The sequence below is a fragment of the Heterodontus francisci genome, chromosome 14 (assembly GCF_036365525.1).
Source record: "Heterodontus francisci isolate sHetFra1 chromosome 14, sHetFra1.hap1, whole genome shotgun sequence".
NCBI lineage: Eukaryota > Metazoa > Chordata > Chondrichthyes > Heterodontiformes > Heterodontidae > Heterodontus > Heterodontus francisci.
This window is the reverse complement of record NC_090384.1, coordinates 56,093,781-56,116,657: the sequence shown is the minus strand read 5'-3', so window position 1 is coordinate 56,116,657 and position 22,877 is coordinate 56,093,781. Positions and strand designations below refer to the sequence as shown.

The 22,877-nt window shown below is 40.6% G+C and overlaps 1 protein-coding gene across 4 annotated transcripts in view; it reads right to left on the bottom strand.

Moving 5' to 3' along the window:
* Window positions 1–22,877, bottom strand: part of pik3c2a (phosphatidylinositol-4-phosphate 3-kinase, catalytic subunit type 2 alpha) — a 176,472-nt gene that overhangs the window by 139,217 nt on the left and 14,378 nt on the right. For 3 of the 4 annotated variants that reach the window (XM_068046269.1, XM_068046268.1, XM_068046270.1), the window contains exon 2: window positions 1,406–2,628. In XM_068046269.1, the coding sequence (XP_067902370.1) occupies window positions 1,406–2,542 (1,137 nt within the window). In that variant the 5' untranslated portion in view covers window positions 2,543–2,628. Of the gene's footprint in view, window positions 1–1,405; window positions 2,629–12,904; window positions 12,923–22,877 lie in introns of those variants that run through there. The other variant, XM_068046271.1, reaches the window with a different exon arrangement.

The following is a 22,877-nucleotide window of genomic DNA, read 5'->3' as shown; positions in this document are numbered from 1 at the left end:
TCCCCCCACCCCCAAACGTAGGTAGTGTATTTGGATTTTCAAAAAAGTTCAAATTTGATAAAAAGGTACCACTCAAGAGGTTATTACACAAAATTATGACTCATGGGATTAGGGGTAATATGTTAGCATAGATTGAGCATTGGTTAATGGACAGAAAACAGTAGAAATAAAATGGACATGTTTGGGTTAGCAGGCTGTAACCAGTGGTGGACTGCAAGGATCAGTGCTCGAGCCTCAGCTATTTACTATCTATACTAATAAGTTAGATGAGGGGACTGAGTGTTGTGCATCCAAGTTTGCTGACAAAAAGTTAGTGAAAAAAGTAAGCATGAAGAGGATGCAAAGAAGCTGCAGAGGGATATAAATAGGGCGAGTGGTCAAGAACATGGCAGATGGAATACAATATGGGAAAATGTGAAGTTACCCATTTTGGTAGTGGAAATAACACCACAAAATATATTTTTGAATGGGAGGACTGCAAAATGTTTACAGTCAGAGAAACCTGGGTGCCATTGTACATGAAATCAGAAAAGGTCACATGCAGGTACCACAAGCAATTTAGGAAGGCAAATGGTATGTTTGCTTTTGTTACAAAAGGGATTAGAGTTTGAAAGTGAAGAAGTCTTACAATTATCCAAGGCATCAGTAAGGTCATATCTGGAGTACTGTGTGCACTTTTGGTCTCCATACCCAAGGAAGGACATACTTGCCCTAGAGGGAGTGCAACAAAAGGTTCACCAGACTGGTTCCTGGGATGAGGGAACCGTCCTATGAGGAGAGTGTGTAGACTGGGCCCTGGAGTTAAGAAGAATAAGAGGTGATCTAATTAAAACAACGATTAAGGGGTTTGACAGGGTAGGTGCTGAGGAAAATGTTTCCATTGGCTGGGGAATCTAGAATCATTTAGGACTGGGGAGGAGGAGAAATTTCTTCTTTCAAAAGGGGTTGCGAATCTTTGGAATGCTCTACCCCAGAGAGCTGTGGACTCTCAAGACAGAGGCTGGTAGATTTTTGGCTACTATGGGATAAAGGATATGAGGGAAGCATGAGAAGGTGGAGTTGAGGTAGATGATCAGCCATGATCTTGTTGAATGTCAGAGCAGGCTCGAAGGACCAATAAGCCAACTCCGGGTCCCATTTTAAAAAAAAAAAATAAATGTAGCAATTCATACAGAATAAGAGCTAAATAAAAAAAGGTGAGCAATCCATTTTGTAAAGCCAGCTAGCCAGGTTTTATCACAATTCGATGTTTGAATGCTACTGTACCTTATAGCACTCTGAAAAATGTATTCCAATATACAGTTCAGAGAATGGTCAAGTTTGCCTATCAGTTAATAGACAAAAAGGTGAAGCACTACACAAGGTACAGTTCAAGTTTTGACAGTTTGGATAAAAACTCCGGTACCTGTGAAGTCTTGTTGTTCAGTCCTTGCACTCCGTCAGAAAGCTGGGAACTTGTGGACTGTAAATTAAGAGATAAACTACGTGTAACTGAAACTCCAGATGCAGATTTTCCACTTGGTTGCTTCAACATTGCCCCCTCATTCTTCACATCACGTTGGCTGCTTTCTGAAGGATTCTGTTTTTGCAGCACTTGCTCCCAAGGATCCCCAGCTGCAGTACCTGCATCTGCTTTCTGCTCAGTCTTTGTTGCACTGTGTGGGAGCTCCAGGTTTTCAATCCTTGCTTTGCTAAGTGGGTCAAGATCCAACCAGTCAAATTTGCTAACATCATTTGAGTTTTCACATACTGGCAGCTTAGGAACCATAGTACTGGCCAATTCCAAATCATTGCTCGACTTACTATTTTTCAAGTATTCTGACGTACTGGCTATTTTATCATATAGTTTTGCAAGCTCAGGCGTGACTGTTGAATAAGCAGGTAGAACGGTTGCAGGGTGTACATGTGTAGCAGGCTGAAGTGGGAAGGGCATGTACTGATGTGCACGAAGGCCAACATAGACAGGATCTGAAGGTCGATATGAAGACTGTCCAGAAGCAAAGCCATTCTGAAATGGATCAGGCTGTTTAGGGTATGTCACTGGTGTTGCATGGTAAACAGTTGTTTGGACTATAGGCCTCTGTAAACCACTTGTCCACTGTCCCCCAGAGAATGGTGCCCGATTGTAAAACTGGCAAGAGAATGATGGGCTGACAAGAGGGCGATTTGGTAATGTGTGGGGTTGGGTTATTTTTTTAGGGCCAAAGTTTTTGTCCAACAGCAATTTTTCCAGTTCAGCTGAAGTTAGTTTTTCTATATCCAGGTCGGACAGAGCATCAGCAGCTTGTTTCTTCGAGCTTTCTGCCTCTGGGAAGTGAATGAGATCATACTCCTGGATGGTACTTGGAGGTTTCTGGCATGCACTGTTGGCAGACTTCACTGAATAATCTTCTTTTAGACTTTGGCTTCTCTCCTTCTGCAACTTAGCTAAGGCTTCAGCCTCCATTTGCAGGGCTTCTTCTTTGCCAACAGCTTGCTTCCCAGAGTGACCCACTGCAGGGGCAGACTGCTTAAACCCATTTCTACTGGATATCTGGGCCATGCTGTCAACTGGTAGATTCCCATTTATCAGAGCAGGTCCAATATGTTCTTAACTGGGGAAACCCCAGGAAATCAGAATCTAGAGTCCTAAAAGGGAATTATAAAGAAAACAATTAGAAATGCTATCCATCCACGCATGCAGCATTTTAGCTACACTTCTCTCCTACACTACAATTACAATAACCCAATTTAATAACCACTTTCATACCAGATTAGTTTTGCTACTTCTTCCAGGCAATTTTATAGCCCAAGGGCCAGCTGTAATTTCACTAAAAAAAAAAGCTAAGTTTTTTTCCCCCTCAAATGCTTGTGCCTACTGGAGTATCAAGGTTGAGTCAAGCTCTGGTAGACAGCCTGATTTAGCAACCATGTGCAGCAGCATCTCAGCCCAAAACCGTCCCACTTACTTCACCAGAAATCAAGGCCACTTTAATTTACTTGCAACCTTTCCTAGTTCATGCATCATTTTTATTCAAAAACGTATGTGTTGATTATGACAAGGAGCAGCCACATTTCGCAACTTCAAAATTTGCAAATGACAAAACATGGAAATATTGTAAACAGTGAGGAAGATAGGTGATAAACTTCAAGAGCACATAGAGTGGTGGAATGGGCAGACAAGTGGCAGATGAAATTTAATGCAGAGAAGTGTGAAGTGATTGATTTGAGGGAAGAATGAAGGACAGGCAATATAAAAGGGTACAATGCGCACAAATCATTGAAGGTGGCAGGGCAAGTTGAGAAAGCAGTTAATAAAGCAGAGGGATACTGAGCTTTATAAATAGAGGCACAGAGTACAAAAGCAAGGAAGTTATGATAAGCCTGTATAAAACATTGGTTCAGCCTAAACTGGAGTACTGCATCCAGTTCTGGGTACCACACTTTAGGAAGGATGTGGAAGCATTAGACAGGGTGCAGAAAAGATTCACAAGAATGGTTCCAGTGATGAGAAACTTCAGTTACGTCAATAGGTTGGACAAGCTGGGGCTCTTCTCCTTGGCAGAATAGGAGATTTGATAGAGGTGTTCAAAATCATGAGGGGTCTCGACAGATTAGATAGGGAGAAACTGCTCCTATTGGTGGAAGAGTAGAGAACTGCTGGAGAAGACTGATTTAAGCGAATGGCAAAAACAAACATGGAGAAATGAGAAAAAAAACTTTCAAAAAAAATGCAGCAAGTTGTTAGGATCTGAATGCACTGCTCAGAAGTGAATTGGTGGCAGCGGATTCAATTGAGGCTTTCAAAAGGGATTTGGATAAGCATCTGAACAGAGATAAGTTGCAGGGCTACGGGAAAAGACTGAGTACATTCAAGGCCGAAAGATTTTTGGTGTCTCAGGGAATTGAGGGATATGGTACTGGACGGGACAGTGGAGTTACTCTTGCAGAGCGCCAGCATGAACTACTGTGTTGAAACCATTCTCCGATTTCAGATCATAATAAATTTAAAGAGGGATGCAAGCATTCCCTGTATTAAAAAATTTCCCGTCATAGCTTTCTGTTGTGTAGGCATGCATATAAGAGTAAGGAAGTCTTGCTGCAACAGTACAGGGCTTTGATGAGACAACACTCAGAATGCTGTGTACAGTACTGGAAGGATATAATTGCCTTAAAAAGGAGCTGCAAGGAAGGTTTGCTGGATTGATTCCTGGTACAAGAGAGTTGTTTTATGAGGAGAAACGGAGTAGAATGGGCATATATTCTTTGCAGTTGAGAAGCGTGCGAGATGTGATCTCATGGAACCGCATAAAATTCTTAGAGGGCTTGACAGGATAGATGCCAAAAAGCAGTTTTCCCTGGCTGGAAAGTCTAAAACTTGGGGTTATAGTCTCAGGATAAAGGAATCAGCCATTTAGGATTGAAATAAAGAGGAATTTATTCACTTAGAGGGTTGTGAATCTTTGCAATTCGTGACCCCAAAGGGATGGTTAGCTGTTAATATATTTCAAAACAGAGATCAATAGATTCCTGGGTACTAAAGATTCAACGGATATGGGGAAAAGACAGGAACATGGAGTTGAGGTCAGAGATCAGCTATGATCTTGTTGAATGGTGGAGCAGACTCAAGGGGCTGAATGGCCGACTCCAGCTCTATTCCTTATGTTCTTACATAGGTAGAAAGAAATAGATTTACTTACAAAAGAGAGAGAGAGAGCTGGGCCATTTTCTGTAAGAGATACATAACTCCAAAATATAGAACACAAGATCAAAATAAAATTTTAAAAAAAATCAACTCCACTATCCTGTCCACTACCATATCCCTCAATTCCCTGAGACACCAAAAATCTCTCAGCCTTGAATGTACTCAGTGATGGAGCATCCACTATGCTCCAGGTATGTTTGTAAGTTATACAGATATCAGGAAAGGAAGGGGCAAAGCAATTCAATACATGCAATTGTGGTCTTGGTTTGCATACACATATGATGACAGCCAGTTTTCAATTTAAACTTTCTTCGCCCTAGTTAAAATTTTGAAGTATGGTTCCATTTGTCTGTCTTGTTCCAAACGGAGTAGCCCATCTAAGCCAGAAGCAAATAAATACGTCAGTAAAACTATGACCTGCGAGATTAATGTTAAGCGATCTCCATACCAGTTCATTTCATACCACAATTTAATCGCAGCAGATTTAGCTAGCTTCTGAAAAAGTGGCTAGATTAGCCTGCAACTGTCGTAAATGGATAAAGCTACTGCTTCTGTGCATTTACTCATCTAATATTTAATAAATCTGCTTCATAATCTGTAAACTAAGCCATAAACTAGTGAAGCATTTATTCTACGACAATAACCAGCATGTCAAAATAAAGTGACCAGGATTGATTCAGTCTTGGGGCTTGTTACTAATTACTCAGATATTGGCCAGGTAAAGTTACACGAGTTCAAAAGGGAGCTTAGGCTTGTGAGCAGCATAACAATTATAGTGCCAGTCCATATATGGGGGTGGAGAGACAGAATATGGTAGATTATATTAGAGTATCCAAATCACTATGCAAGTACCAAGTAAAATATATTAAAATCAAATCAAGGTGAGGAAAATGGGCCGATGTATAATCATTGCCCCAGAGGAAGGCAAAGAAATTGAAATTTCAAATCTTTAATCTGAAGGAAACACAGGTCCTGTATCAACTCAGTAATGTCCCACAGAGAAACATCGTCTGAGTTTACAGTTTCTAAGGTTTCATTGTTCTCAGGCAAGTTAGATTACATGACGTAGTTTGTGCACAAGGTAAACATAGGTAACTCAAATCCAGTGCATCAATACACCACGCCCCATGTTAATGGGACACAAAGCCAGCAAAATACAAGAGCTCCTTGGATGCTGAATGAATTATTTTGCACAAATTCAAAGAATAATCCATGACCTGACAAATGCTGATGCTAACCTATTCCTCACGTGGGGGCCACCCTCAGAAACTGGCCATATCAAATATCTAATGACTCTAGACTAGGAGAAAGGCTCGACAGGTATCGGCATGGCTTAATCACATTTTGAGTTTACAGTCAAGCTTTTTGGGGATGAAGAATGCATCACTCATGCTTCAGCAGCTAGCAGATTCTGTTCCAGAGACTGAACATTACACCCTGGCATACACTGAAGATATTTCAGACAGGATTTACACCTCATCAACAGCACTGATTTTTTTTTTGTTAAGGCCAAGAATTGTAATCTCCCTATGGCTTAGGTATCACACACAGAGTAGTAGTACCTCAAAGGCACCGAAACATTCCTCCTGAGCCAGCATAAAGTATTAGCGGTTTATAGATGCATGTTATTTTATAAGTTCTAGATTTTATTTTGAAGTGGCTACCTGTTTTCTCACCCAAACACGTCAATCATGAAAATAATTTAAAAAGAAACAAAGTTTAAGCTACTATACACAAGTGCCACTCTTACATGCAAAATATTATATTCATAAATAAACAGTGTACGGTAACAGTGACTATATTGCTGGACTTGGGAAGGATATCATTGCCATAGAGGGAGTGAAACAAAGGTTCACCAGACTTGTTCCTGGGATGGCTGGATTGTTGTAAGAAGCTTGGGAAAACTGGGCCTGTATTCTCTAGAGTTTTGAAAAATGAGACCCATGAAATTCTTAAAAGGGATAGATAGGGTAGATGCAGCGAAGATGTTTCCCCTGGTTGGGGAGTCTAGAACTAGGGGATAATTTCAAAATAAGGGGGAAGCCACTTAGGACACAGAGGAGGAGAAATTTCTTTACTCAGAGTTGTGAATCGTTGGAATTCTCTACCCCAGAGGGCATCCACAGCCCTGTCACTGAGTATGTTTAAAGTAGAGATGAAGTGAGAGTGACTGCCCTTGACATCAAGACAGCATTTGACAGAGTATTGTATCAAGGAGCCCTAGCAAAACTGAAGTCAATGGGAATCAGGGGGAAAACTCTCCGCTGGAGAGTTGGAGTCATATCTAGTGCAAAGGAAGATGATTGTGGTTGTTGGAGGTCAATCATCCCAGCTCCAGGACATCACTGCAGGAGTTCCTCAGGGTACTGTCCTAGGCACAACCATCATCAGCTGCTTCATCAATGACCTTCCTTCAATCATAAGGTCAGAAGTGGGGATGTTCACTGATAATTACACAATGTTCAGCACCATTCATGACCCCTCAGCTACTGAAGCAGTGTGCAGAAATGCAGCAAGACCTGGACAATATCCAGGCTTGGGCTGGTAAGTGGCAAGTAACATTCATGCCACACTGGTGCCAGGCAATGACCATCTCCAACAAGAGATTCTAACCATCTCTCCTTGACATTCAATGGCAATACCATCACTGAAGCCCCCACTATCAACATCCTAGGGGCTACCATTGACCAGAAACAGAACTGGAGTAGCCATATAAAATACAGTGGCTACAAGAGCAGGGCAGAGATTAGGAATCCTGCGGTGAGCAACTCACCTCCTGACTCCCCAAAGCCTGTCCACCATCTACAAGGCACAAGTCAGGAGTGTGATGGAATACTCTTCACTTGCCTGGATGGATGCAGCTCCAACAACACTCAAGAAGCTCGACACCATCTAGGACAAAGCAGCCCGCTTGATTGGCACCCCATCCACAAATATTCACTCCCTCCACCACCGATGCACAGCAGCAGCAGTGTGTACCATCTACAAGATGCACTGCAGCATCATACCAAGGATCTTTAGACAGAACCTTCTAAACCCACAACCTCTACCAACTAGGACAAGAGCAGCAAATGCATGGGACCACCACCAGCAAGTTCCCCTCCGAGTCACACACCATCCTGACTTGGAACTATATCGCTGTCCCTTCAATGTCGCTGGGTAAAAATCCTGGCACTCCCTTCCTAACAGCACTGTTGGTGTACATACCGCACATGGACTGCAGTGGTTCAAGAAGGCAGCTTACTACCACCTTCTCAAGGGCAATTAGGGATGGGCAATAAATGCTGGCCTTAGCCAGTGATGCCCACATTCGATGAATGAATGATTAAAAACAGATTTCTGAAGAACAATGACATAAGAGGATAGTGTGGGGAAAAAGGCATTGAAGTGGATGGTCAGCCATGATCGCATTGAATGGCAGAGCAGACTCGATGGGCTGAATGGCCTACATCTGCTCCTATGTTCTTATCCCTCCTTAAAGGCTACTAAAATTGTACGTAGTACTCTAGGTGAGATTTCACCAATGCCCTGTACAGTTATAGCAAGACTACCCTACTGTTATACGCCATCCCTGCTTGCAATAAAGGCCAACATTCCACTTGCCTTCCTAATTACTTGCTGTACCTGCATGCTAATTGTTTGAGAGTCACATGTCATACAATGGAAAGAGTTTTAAGCCAAAGTTCTCAACTCTGGATATGACCTGTTCCACCGGCAAGACACACCCACCAGAGGTGGCAGTCCATGTAACTAACACGCACGGAGGGGTCCTGGGAGTGCTCAACATTGGATCTGGACCCCATGACTTCTCTTGGAATTTGGTCAATGGTGACCCCCCAAAAATGTTAATGGCAGTTACCATTGACAAGAAACTTAATTGGACCAACCTGAAAAATACTGCGGCTACAGAGAATCTCAGTGGCTGGGTATTCCACGTTGAGTGACTCACCTCCCAACTCCCCAAAGCTTTTCCACCATGTACAAGGCCAGAGTCAGGAGTGTGATGGAATACACTCCACATGCCTAGACGAATGCAATTCCAGCAACACCCAAGAAGCTCATCCCCATCCAGGATAAAGTGGCCCACTTCACTGGCACCCCATCCACCATCTTAAATAGTCACACCCTCCACCACCAGTGCATTGTCTAGAAGATACACTGTAGCAACTCATGAAGGCTTCTTCGACGACACTTCTGAAAGCCATGACCTCTACCACATAGAAGGATTAAGGCAGCAGCCACAGGGGACCACCATCACCTCAAAATCCAAGTCACACATCATCCAGACTTGGAAATATATTGCTGTTCGTTGATCATAACTGGCTCAAAATCCAGGAACTCCCTAACTGGAAGGAGTACTGACACAAACAAAAACTGTTGCGGTTCAAGCCTTCCCAAATGACACCCACATCCCAGAAATAATTTTTTTTTAAAAAATTTACTTGTACAAATCAATAAGTTTCTGTTTAAAAAAATTTGAACAGTTTTCACTTTTAAAAATTCTCGATGCGGGTGGTGCCACAAAGGCCATATTTATTACCCACCTCTAATTAAGAGATTAATATGTTTATTACAGTTTAGAAATTTCTTCATGTTGCAGAGGAGAAAGTGTTCTATGGTACTAGCTTTATTCATAAAGCACCTAAGCAGATTTTATTTTAAAGGTGTTAGTGCTGATGGTCAAATGAAAAGTTCTATAGAGACTATACTAAGACCACAGCCACATAACGTGATGGAGTTTCACTAGGTTACTTTATTTTTCCTAGTAAAGTTCATATGAAATCTGCCAAACCAGAGTAAAAGATTAAGGAATTTCAAGCACAAGTCATGTCCAGCGCAAACAGAGTTTGAGATATTTTGCGGTAGTTTAAAAATACATTGCACCGGAAGCTGGCAACGTCCCAGATCAAATTAACAAGCAAGGGAAGTTTCCGTTAATTGTAACCATTTGCAGTCCTTCACAAATTGGGCTATTTTTTGGCTCAAAGGCACTAGCTGATAATAAATTTAATATTTGAAAACATTTCGCTAAGAAACTGACTACCATACAATGAACTAAGTGAATAGTTCTGTTTAGTTTTTTTATAGTCATTTTTCTGAGGAGAGCAAGAAAGAGCAGCTGTATCCTTCCATCCAATTTATATGTAATCAAGATGGCTTCACATCAAAACCTCAATTACTTACAAGTAAATAAAGTTTTTCTTAAAAAAAGCTAAAATATTCATTTAAGATAAACACTAATGGAGACATTAAGGAGCCAGGCAATCATTGGCCAACTGAACCACCTCAAATAATAAAAAGTGACCATCAGCACTAACACCTTTAAAATAAAATCTGCTTAGGTGCTTTATGAATAAAGCTAGTACCATAGAACACTTTCTCCTCTGCAACATGAAGAAATTTCTAAACTGTAATAAACATATTAATCTCTATTAATTAGAGGTGGGTGATAAATATGGCCTTTGTGGCACCACCCGCAGAGAATTAAAAAAAATGTAATATTCAATAAGTAGTCATAAAAATCTCAAACTACGTCAGTTTTAGCATGACCTGCATCAAGCAGGCAAAAGTTAGGAAAATGGAGAACAGAATTCCTCAATTTTATTTGTCCTAATTTTGATATTTGCCGATATATGAATTGAGATTCTTCTCTTCACAGAACTTAAAATAAACTATTTTCAAATTATTTCACATTAAATACAAAAATCAATGGAGTTGCAAAAATGAAAAGGATGGGGGGCGGGGGGTTGGGGGAAGGGTGGAAGATGACTTTCACTTGATACTATTTTAATCTCCGAATTCTGGTATCAAAATCAGAATTCCTGTGGGACACCATAATATTCAAAACTTGGGAGCAGAATTAAAAGCACAGTTAATAAAGTGACCTAGTTTCCAATCAAAAAGGACTATTCAATGACAAGTCAGCATGGTCTGAAGGATTTCAGTAATGTTCAATGTTGGCAAGTCAGTTCATTCGGCATCAATTTGAATGCGCAATTGCTGAAACATCAGGGATTTAAGAGGACAGTAAAGACTTGCATTCATATAGCACCTTTCACAACCACAGCAAACAGTAATGCAATAATGACCGGATAATCCATTTTTGTGACATTGATTGAGGGATAAATACTGGACAGGACATGAAGGATAACTTCATTGCTCTTCTTTGAATTAGTATATAGGTTCTTTTGCATCCACCCAAGAGCGCAGACAAAGCTTCGGTTTAACATCTCATCCAAAAGACGTCACCTCTGACACTTCAGCACTCCCTCAATACTGCACTGGAGCATCAAACTAGATTTGTGTATTCAAGTCTCTAGAGCGGGACTTGAACCCCCAACCTTCTGACTCAGAGGCAAGAGTGTTACTAACAGAGCCACGACTGACATGGATGACCATGGTGGTAGATGTTTCAACTCAGATGTCAAGAATTTTAAAAATAACTCTTCCCCCTCCCCTACCCCACTAGGATCAATGATTCGCAGCACCAGCAGAACTAAAAGAACAGAGAAGCAGACCTAGCTTTCTCCTATTGTTGGTTACACATGAACCAGAGGCAGAAAAATTAAACCATGGGAGTCACAAGCTGTAGAAGTATCCACATTGTGTTTATTGACAAAATGATCTGCAACTAAATAAGCAACTAAAAATGTAGCTTTTCTGCTGAAAAAAATTCTCACTTACTGGGGTATACAGCTGGCACAAACTGTTTTATGGGTATGCTTGGATGCCACTTCACTATCTTCTTGAAGCTACTTTAATCTTTTTGCTCTACTTCTAGTCTCTGGATGGTCAGGTAAAAGCAGATGAGAGCAAAACAGTGTATTTTACATTTACAAGAAAAACAGTTGAGGTTATTGTAGGCACATGCTGTAAATGGTTTCAGGTCACAAAATTTCACCTGGGTTTGGAATTCCAGTGAAAGTAATGGGACTCAATGGCTGGAATTTTTTTGTTGGGCGGGAGGCCCTACCCACTGGCGAAAAGGCTGGTGGTGAGCCCAGCACCACCGAGCCTGGGGAGCCAGACCAGGATTTTATACTCCCTAGGCCTTTATTAGGTCTTGTGCGGGACATCCTCCTCCTTGAGGCAGGACATTCCACCTAATGGAGCTGCCGGCCAATCAGTCCCAGCAGTGCCACCGGGAGCACTGGTCACTGCCGGTACTACACCCAGCCATCGCAAGAGGAAGAAGGATGGCCCTGGAAAAAAGGTAAGTTTTTAGGGCCTCGTTGGGGACAATCAGTCGGGCCCTCCGTGGGGCACAGGGGCGTCAGATCAGGAGGGCCCCCACCAGCCCAGTTTTTGAGGGAGAAATGTTCCAAATTTTCACTACCCTTTGAGTGAAAAAGTGAAAATAGGTAATAGAAACTAATTAAACCCTTTAAATCATCTTAAACACCTCAACTAGATCCATCCCTTAATCTTCTATATTCATGGCAATACAAGCCTAGTTCAATTTGTACTCATATAACCAGTTGGGTTTTTACAACAATTCAACAGCTTTTTGGTCACTTACTGAATATGAATTCATAGTGAGATTTGAACTCATTCTCTGCATTACTAGTCTGGTCGCATATCCACTACACTACATAACTAAAACAAACTTCTCCATTACCTTTCTAGGAGCCAAGAGACAGAATTACTGGTGGCCCCAAAATGGCATTGCGGTTACATACAACACATCTGTGGTTTTGACATTAAACCTTTTCCAATGCAAAAGGCTGCTTATATTCCCAATAGCAGGCACAGGACCCCAAAAGGGAGGAGGAATAAAAATGTAAAAAACAAGTTATTCATCATGCTCTACATGCACACTTTTAGGCACTGCAATGGCAAAAGCAGGTGTGTTTAAATGATGCACTCCACTATAAACCTGTAAAAAAAAAGGTACAAAACACTAACCAGAATCAAAATGGCAAAGCCATGGAAAAAATTAAGAGTTGGCCACCTCACAACATGTTTTCAGACAGCCTATTTCAGTTCTAACACGACAAATGTGCAAGAACTACAACAGAGTATTGCTGGCTTTTTGGTATCAGAAGGACGAGTGAGAGGAAATGAAAACAAAAATACATCATCTGACGCCTTGATCAGATGATACAGTTGAAACGGAAATATCTTTACCGAAGTTATCCCCACAACCTAATCATATAGAATTACAAGATAGAATCGGATTCAACCCTTCCTTAGCATACAATATTAAATTGACAATCCAACCTGCTGTACGAGTAGCTTATCCACAAATCAATTTCCTGTAAAGTATTTACCAAGCCCTGTGTTGCGTTAACCAATTCTCTATCAAATGCTCTCTCCCCCACCACACCCACGTCAATAAATAATTTCCAACACCCAAAGATAGAAATTTATAACACAGCTTACTGGATGTTTTAAAAAAAAAGTTTAATTTTCAACAGCAACAGGAAACTGGCTGTATCACAAGGTCCATGATTACACAGAGAAAACAAAATGCTTTGGAGGGAGATGAAAGAACATGGAAATTTGTAAAGAGATGACTGGCCGGGTGCCCAAAGAACAAATAGAAACCTTCAAGTGTTACAATTTGCTTCCTTCATAACAAAGATCGCACCATTTCCTTGACTGACAGCATTTAAACAAAGTACCCATATTGAACTGATAAACAAATTCATGCTTAGCTCAATTTGAGGCCGTCAACTAAAACCTTCGAGAGATACATTTATTGTACAAGGTGGTTCGTGGGAGCTCCTGCAAGGAACTAATCAAGGCTGGCTATAGCAAATTAAAAATTCATTTAAATTATACAGACAAGAGAGGAAAGGAAATCATACAGTACAGGTGTCACCCAAATTGGGATTAAAAGTTAACTCAGTTTGATTGGATGAAGTCTAAGCCAGCTCCTTGAGCATCCACAGCTTGGTACAGATTATCACCCACTTCATAAATTATCCATATCTCCAGTGCTTAGGAGAGAGAAAAAATATCAGTGCTCTAATTTAAAGCTTGCTCTCTATACTCCAGGAAAATTCTAGTTTTCATGCGTTTGCACAAAGAATTTGCAGTTCCCAACTTCAGCTCTTTAAAAAAATGCAGCAAAATCTTTTAAAATTCCAAGATGATGCCTTTTTAAAAAAAGGCAAGTACATATTGTGCAAGTGATGTAGGTTAAATGGTGTTTAAATTGTAAACAGATTGCCAGATTATAAATGTATTGTTTGTTGAACACTAATACCCAATGATCTAAAATCTTGCAAAAGTTTCAGCAGGATTTGAGACTAACAAAAATTTAAGCCAACATTAAATATTAAACACAATTAGAATAAGTTATTGAATACAAAAGGAAAATTGAAGTAAAAGTTGGGAAATTCTTGAGGAATGTTTGGCTTTTGTGCCAAACATATATATGCCCCTTGTTTATTCTACAGTGTCATGAGTTAAAACAGAAACAATTGCGCTATCTGGCAAGATTACAGATTCTCAATTCCTGAGGATGTGTCGTGCCAGTAACAGTTCCTGCAAGCGAAACAGACCAAAAACATTAGAACATCTTACTTTCCATCCTCACACCCTGTATACACTTCTACCAAACTAAAATGAGGCAGCCACTGCACCATTTTTCTTCGGCAGCACAATTCATTCTTCTGAGCTTCATTTTTTTTTAATTATGGGGTGTGGGTGGGGTGACTGGTTAAAAAAAATTTGTATAGCCTTTGATTAATACTTCACAATACAAAGACTAAACACTCCAAGTCACTTTTAACAGATTGAGGTCGTGGGGGAGGGAACAGAGGTTTATTGACTCTGCAAGGGAATCTTAGAGAAACAACTGATCTGTGAGCTGCATGATCAAACCAAATAGACACCCCAAGTCTGCATTCAGCTGGAATTTAGTTTGAAATTAAATTCAGCTAAACTCAATATTCAACACGTCACATTCCTATCATTGCTGCTGTATCGATTCAGGTACAGTGTTTCCATGAAGCATGCAAGTTTACAATCTGATTCACATTGCTATCCAGATAAGAATGTAGTACAAGCACAGTCTGTTTCCAGGATCAAAGGAATGCATCATAAAATCAATCCTTAGCTATGCAAATGCTGCACAGACACCAGTAATGCAACATGTCCCGGGCAACCAGTCAGGACAAGAAACTGTGGGTTAACCCTCTACGTCAAACTGGAGTACATCCAACATGGGGCACCCATCATTTTGATGGGGCCTTTTCCCCCACCATGCTCAAAAAAAAAGTTTAAATGATAATCTAACATGTACTTGTCGAGTCTATTGATACAGGGTTAATGGAATCCCTGCACATGGGGCTATACTGCATGGCTTGCTCTGAAGCACAGCAGATTCACCACAAAATTAACACTTCCTTAAAATGGACAAATTATTTTGAGAGCTAAAGAGCGAGAGATTTTTTCAATTAAAAATAGTTTTTATTATTTGTAGGTTTGTTGTTTAAATATATTGTTTAAACCAATAATCCACAAGGGAAAAACTAGAAACAATGTAGAGTTTATTTTAATTTCATTTGAAAAAAAAACACATTAAAAACCAGAGTCCATCACCTCATATCATCACTGTTCCTGACAAATAAACTTTTTACCATCATCACAAACTCCCAACTACAAAATTGAACTCTCATACCAATAATCACAACCTAAAATATTGCAAAAAGAGTTAGCTGGCAAAGTGTTCCAAGACCCAATTCAATTTCACTTCATCATAAACCACAGCAACAAAAATGGATTGGCACCCGAGAACCCTGTGATTTAATTAAATCCCATAACTCACTGTCAGCCAAAATAAAGCCCTGCAAAATGTTCCTACTCTGCAGCTGGTTTAGCAGCATTTAGTCACACAAGTCTCCCTCCTGTGTGTTAAGGTCCAACACTTAAAATAAACTGTAATCTTTAAAATCAGTTATAACTCATACCTTTAAGCCATGGTCAACGCAGACTATGCAAGAGGGACAGTCCCAGCTTAAAGAATATGACAATTCCATTACACAGTTTAAAAAAGGAAAGAGGCATCAATTTATGCATTAAAAACATTGTGGAATCCAATACTAGTTCCCCCTCCAAACTCAAGCATATCCAAAATTCAACCACTAATTGATCAGTTTTCTTCAACCCCTAACCAAATCAAGGCTGTGGTTTTAGATGATGGTCTATTTTAAGTAAATTTATTCAATTCTGTCAGGTGCAATCAAAGGATACACAGAGGCTACTGTTCGTGATAAAGCTCCAGTGGCACACATCACTAGTTCATCACACGCAATTATTGCAAGCTGATGCAGAGGTATGCAAGAAATGGAAAGAATGTTGAGTGATTTTTCATGTAGCTCACACTCCTAACAGGCCAAGAAAATGACTAGAAGTAAATTTAATGCAAATATTCAAGTGTTTGAAAATCAACTGTTTGTTGATCAGGAATAGGAAGATAAAGTTAACTTCTGCACTAAAAAGGTACACAAACTATACTGTGGAAGGCAACACCATTGCCAAAAAGGAAAATGACTGGCCCTTAAATAAAACCAACACTTGGACAACCAGCTACAGCAGTGCTTGAAGTGACATTGATACAACACACTTTGCACGGTGTGGAAATATTTTACCACATTGTGTACGTGAGATCTCATTTTCTGTGTGCTCAGTGGGAGGGGAATTTCTCAATAAAACATGACAGGGGAACAGATTCAACCAGGAGGGAGGAGAGGAAAATGTATGCAACATCGGCAATGCAGGAGTGACTTCTAATTATACCCCCCTCCACTATTCTTCTGCATATTTTCCAGAAATTCAAGTGATTAAAGGAAGAAACAAACACATTCTGGGATTTCTTTTGCCTGATTGTTTTCTTCCATAAATTGGGAAGTAACTCTGGACAACACCCTGCTCATGTTTGCAGTGGCATACTGTCGAAGATTTATTACCTTAAATCAGTCTTCAATTTCAGTGCAAACCCAAATCCTACAACCACAGCAGAATTGGAGAAATTATTTTCAAGCAATGAATTACCATTGGAGCACAATGACTGTTAAAAGGTAGAAGTAATAACAATTCTGCTGCAGCAACACAATGAGATGGATACCCATTAAGTGTGTCTTATGTTGTTTGGACAGGTGGGGGTGGGAAAATGTTGGATATAGAGTACCAAGAAAACTCCCTGCTCTTTTCAGATGGATTTAAAAAGTCCCATGGCACTAGTCGAACAAGGAGAGAAACCAATCTTGGCTGGCACTCCTGCACCATGTGAAAATCCAGGATAGAAGACCATAGGTACTTGTTAAATGCAAGAAAACAAGATTTAGACCAATAGTTGCAAAAAGTCAAACAATTCAAATATACAAGAAAAGCATCTATTTTCTGTCATCAGCTCAGCCATATAATCGCTCACAGTTGGACAGTCAGCCTGTTGCACAACTTGCAGAATTACTAAAATATGTTAGATCTTTAGGACTTCAAAATCGCCCACAAAAATCTCCTCTTTTAGAACTTGTACTGCACTGAATTCTAATGAGAATCCATGAAATTCTCTCTCGAGATCTGCCACATGCATCTATGAAAGGCATCAGCCTTTACTCAGTGGCTACTTGCTTGTGTCAGAGTCAGAAGGTTGTGGGTTCAAGCCCCACTTCACAGGCACAGAACCAAGGATGCTACTTTAGTTCAGTGCTGAGGGGTGTCTGTTGGCTGAAACGTTAAAACAAATCCCTATGGGTTCAAGTTCATTCTTTGTTGTGGGGTGGTGGGGAGAAAATCAAATTTATACAGCACATTTTAAACATAGAAAAAAACCCACAGCACTTTATGATCCAATAGATGCCGAGTCAAAACAAGCAGATATTAGGATTAGCAAACAAGAGCTTGGTAGAAGAGATGAATTTTAACAAGGTTTTACAAGGAGAGGTTTTAGGGAAGGAATTCAAAGTCTGAGCTGCAGTGACTGAAGACACAGGAGAAAACGCTCAAGTAAAAGGGAGGGGAAAATGTACAAAAAAGGGCAAGACGACAGAGGAACTGGAGTGTTGATGGATCTGGGTGAAACAGGTTACAAAGAAAAGAGAAAAAAAAAAAGTGAGGCCATAAAGAGATTCGAACAATTAGAGTTTCAAATTTGAAGCATTGAGGTCTGACAGCCAATTTAAATCATTTACAACAAAGTGAGGGGTGAGCAAGGCAGGATACAGGCCAGGTTTTGGGTAACCTGACATTTTACGGAAACTACAGGATGGCATGATGAGGCACGGCAGCATTAGAACAGTTAAGTATGGAGGTGGCTAAGGCATGCATAATGGTTTGAGCAGCAGACAGGCGGAGGTAGGTGACAGTTGAGATTGTGGGCAGAAGTAGACGTCTTTGAATTGGGGAGGATAGTGTTTTGTAGACAGAGGTTGGGTTGAATAGGATGCGGAGGTTGGAAAGTGTTTTTCTGCCTGCAACACCCACCCCTACTGGTCAGCTCAATCACCATCCTGCTACACATTTGAGAAGCAGAAGTCGTATTACAACTACAGACAAGTATTGCACCAAAATGAATGTTTCATCCAACATACCAAGAATGGCAACAGCATTAGTGTTCAAGTAAAAAAAAATGTTTGACTTGCCTGTACATTATATGTGCATTACTGAGTTAGTAATACTAAGATTGAACAGAATACTTGGATTAATTTGTAAAAAAATCATAGAGAGGCTTAAACTGTAGTGTGTACTTAAGTTTCCACCAGCCCTTTTAATACCACTGAGAATGTTGAGTATAGTTGCAGCCTTATTTATGAAAAGTACATGTGCCACTGTCCTGTCATTGTGATTACTTCTTGTATCATACATGAGGCAATTGGGACAAAATAGAAAATACTGGAAACACAGATTAGTCAGCATCTGTGGAACGTACAGTTAAGTTTACATTTCAGGTACAGAGCCATCTACTGCACTGAAGAACCTATGCTCTCCACAGTTGACTGATTTCTTGAGTGCCCCCCAACATTTCCTACTTGTGTCAAATTTCCAGCAATTGAATTTTCTTTTGACTTGAAGTTAATAGGTTTCAGTTTTCACAGAAAAACAACTCATTATTACATTGGGCTTTTAATGATTTTAGAGGAATTAAACTTATTCAGATACCTTGGAAGCTTGTGATCGTCGTCAAAGCGCTTTTTTTGCGGGCTTTCAGTTCCCAACCCTCATTCTGCACTGTTAGTCTTTTTGAAGTTACTACAGAGCTTTTCCAAGTGTAGTAGGTTGCTATGTATAACTAATTTTACAACACACAAGGCACAGTTCACAATTCTGCAGGTGCTGCCATGTGCACTAGCCATCACTAACCCCATCTGTGAAACCAGCATCAGGAACTGGTACTGAACTACTTGATAAGATGCAAGGCGAAATAAAATTCTCAAGTCGCTGCTGCAAGAGTGAAAAGAGGCTCTATTCTAGTGTGCTGAAGTTTAACAAAGCCCTCAGTGTGGGTACTTTTACAACAGTAAGCTGCAAATATAAAACTGGGATCCAAAGAAGGTTTTCATCCTCTGGTGCATCCAGGCAACGAGAATACCAACAAGTAACATCTGCAACCTCCAATATCACCATGGTACCATCTGTTCATTATCTTAAGCATGTCAAGTTTCTGCACATGCTTTTTCTTTGAACTGCATTATGAATGTCCCTTTATAGTTAGCAGGATAACAAGAGTTGAAAAATATAGTAACAGCTTGGAACAGGGGAATTATCTGATGGGAGTTACTGAGCCCAACAGGGTGAAGCAGCTCAATTAGCACCCGCAGTGAATGAGGTTAATTCAGTACCCTCAAAAAGGTCCATCTCATTAATGACTGCAGCCCAGTTCCCCAAATGAGATCATTCCTCATTATACGTTTCCTGTTTACGCATCAAGCTAAAATCATTAAATGGGTTTCAAGGAATCTAGAACCAATTTGTCCGTGACTGTTCCCCTCATTAAAACTGAAGGTTTGGATGTGAACTAAATGCGACAATAGGAGGGGAAAAAAAATGATAAATAGAAAATGAGAGGGGGCAGGAGAGAACCAGGAACCACAAACATGTTTTGTCACAAGCACTTCCTCATATTCTGGGACAAAATTGAGATGAAAGGCATGAGGTACCAGTTTTATCAACAAGCCACATCAATAACTTTTCCCTTGAAGCATCAGTGTTCAAAGATTGTGGTATTTCTCACTCTCAAAACTTCCATCTATTCACTTCCCTATACTCAGCCTTTTGATAACTTCAGTTCTGCAATACAAACCTTGCCAATAAGCAACAGGGATTGCCTACACAAACAATGCAACATAAAATTTCCACACCCACCACTGTAAATTTCAGCTCTCAATTGCCCAGGCAAGTAACACATTAAAGATAAAAGTTTACCCAAGACAAATTCACATTTTCATCACATCAGCAACTTCAGAGATGTGCAAATTAAAGATGTGGTTTGATTTCTAAAAAATGTATCTACCAATGAGGTAACTGCTAAAAACAGTACTTTTCATGGCTCTGGAACTACAGAATTCAAATAGGACAAATCAGTAAGCAAGTTCACAAGTGCAAATAGATGATGCCGCCTAGGTTTTGACAACCAGATGGTAGCAGCACTGCAGGTGGAACACTCCAACTCTAATGTTTCATACAGGAGACAGACTGTAACTCAAAATCATGTGCGTTCGAGACAGCTTTGGCATAGTAGTATGAAAAGACCTAGGCAGTAATTGTCTTGTTTGGTTCCATTTTCTATTCGTCATCTTCATGATGAAAGGTGGTGTGAAATTAAACAATTAACCGGAGGACGAGGCTCCACAAACATCCCCATCCTTGATGATGGTAGAGCCCAGAAAGTCAGTGCAAAAGGTGAGGCTGAAGTATCTGCAACCATCTTCAGTCAGAAGGGCCGAATGGACGATCCATCTCTGCCTCCTCCAGAGGTCTCCACCAAAGATGCTAGGCTTCAGCCAATTCAATTCACTCCACGTGATGTCAAGAAATGGCTGAAGGCATTGAATACAGCAAAAGCTATGGGCCCTGACTGCATCCTAGCTATAGTACTGAAGACTTGTGCTCCAGAACTAGCCAAGTTGTTCTAGTAAACCTACAACACTGGCATCTACCAGACATTGTGGAAAATCGCTCAGGAATGTCCTGTCCACAAAAAGTAAGACAAATCCAATCCAGTCAATTACCACCTCATCAATCTACTCTTGATCAGCAAAGTGACAGAAGGTGTCATGATAGTGCTATCAAGCAGCACTTAGAGTAACAACCTGCTCAGAGATGCTCAGTCTGGGTTCTGCAAGATCTGCTTGGCTCCAGACCTCATTACAGCCTTGGTCCTTACATGTACAAGAGAAAGACATAAATTCCAGAGGTGATGTGTGTGACTGACCTTGACATTAAAGGCAGCATTTGACAGAGTGTGGCATCCACTGGTTGGAGTCATACTTAGTACAAAAAGGAAGACAGTTGTGGTTGCTGGAGGCCAATCATCTTAGCCTCCGGCCATCATTGCAGGAGTTCCTCAAGATAGTGTCCTAGGCTCAAGCATCTTTAGTTGCTTCATCAATGACCTTCCCTCCAACACAAGGTCAGAAGTGGGGATGTTCACTGATGATTGCACAGTATTCAGTACCATTCCCAATTCTTCAGATACTGAAGCAGTGTCCAATGTAGCAAGACGTGGACAACATGTCAGCTTGGGCTGAAAAGTGGCAAGTAACATTCGTGCCACATAAGTGCCAGGCAGTGAACATCTCCAACAAGAGAGAATCCAACCATCGTCCAGATTGCATGGCATTACTAAGACTGAATTCCCCATCAACATTGCAGTGGTTTCTATTGACCAGAAACTAAACTGGATCAGTCACGAATGCAACTCCAACACTCAAGAAATTCAACACCATCCAGGACAAAGCAGCCAACTTGAGCAGCACCCCATCCGCCACTTTAAACATTCAGTCCCTCCACCACCAGTGCACAGTGACAACAGTCTGTACCATCTACAATACAAGATGCTCTGCAGCAACTCACCAAGGCTCCTTCGACAGCACCTTCCAAACTCCTGACGTCCACACCTGAAAAGGTGAAGGGCAGCTGACACATGGGACCACCACCACCTGCAAGTTCCCCTCCAAGCCTCACACCATCCTGACTCAATTATAATCGCCATTCCTTCACTGTTGCTGGGTCAAAAACATGAAACTCCCTCCCTAACAGCGATGTGGGTGCACCTACACCACAAAGACTGCAATGGTTCAAGGCGGCAGCTCGCCAACACCTCCTCAAGGGCAGTTATGGATGGAGAGATAATATTGGCAGTGTCAGTGACACTCATATCCCAGGAATGAATAACAAGTTAAAAACCTTCCATAAATCACTATTTGACACAACATGGAATTACATGCATTACAATAACCTAACAGCAAGTGTGTTGAAGGCTAGCTGCCCAACTAAACATCCAATCTAAGTCCAAGTTATTTAACCTTGTAGTCGAAACAATAAACAATTCTGTTGACACTTCAAATCTCAGTGGCTCTTTGGTGCCCAGCTTACACATCTATATCCAGCACAGGTTAGATTTCACAGGAAATAGTAAAACACATTATATAATGAAGATAATAGATAGGAGGAGATAAAAGACAAAATTGCACTGCTGGAAATCTGAAAAATAAATGGAAACTGTTGAAAATGCAAAGTAGTCATCAGCATCTGAAGAGAGAAAAGCAGATTAATTTTTGGTAAAGTCTTTGAAATAATGTGAGTCTCAGTTCTACCTTAGTTTGCTACATCCACAGATAAACCTACTTATTCTGCCATTAGCTTCTAACTTGTACAGTTGCGATGAAACAGCTCAATTCAGCCATGTAATTAAAACTTGCACAATGCTGCATTAACAGTAAGATGGGGAAGAATAAGGGGTACTTACTCTTGTCACAGTTCAGAATATGTTAGGCATTTTCCATGAAATATCTTTGTAAATATTTGATTTTAATGCAAGTTTTGGCAGAGGTTTAACTGAAGAGCAAGTGGTTTACCCAGACTATTTAATTTGAACTGATCAACTACAAGTTGAAAAAAAATGATGATTGGTCTACAGGATGGGCAGTTGTTTCACACAGATTCTGAACAGTGGCAGAGACCAATTCAGACCAAAAGTTTCATATCTACACTCCCTACCCTGCCAAGATAAAAAAGGGAGAGC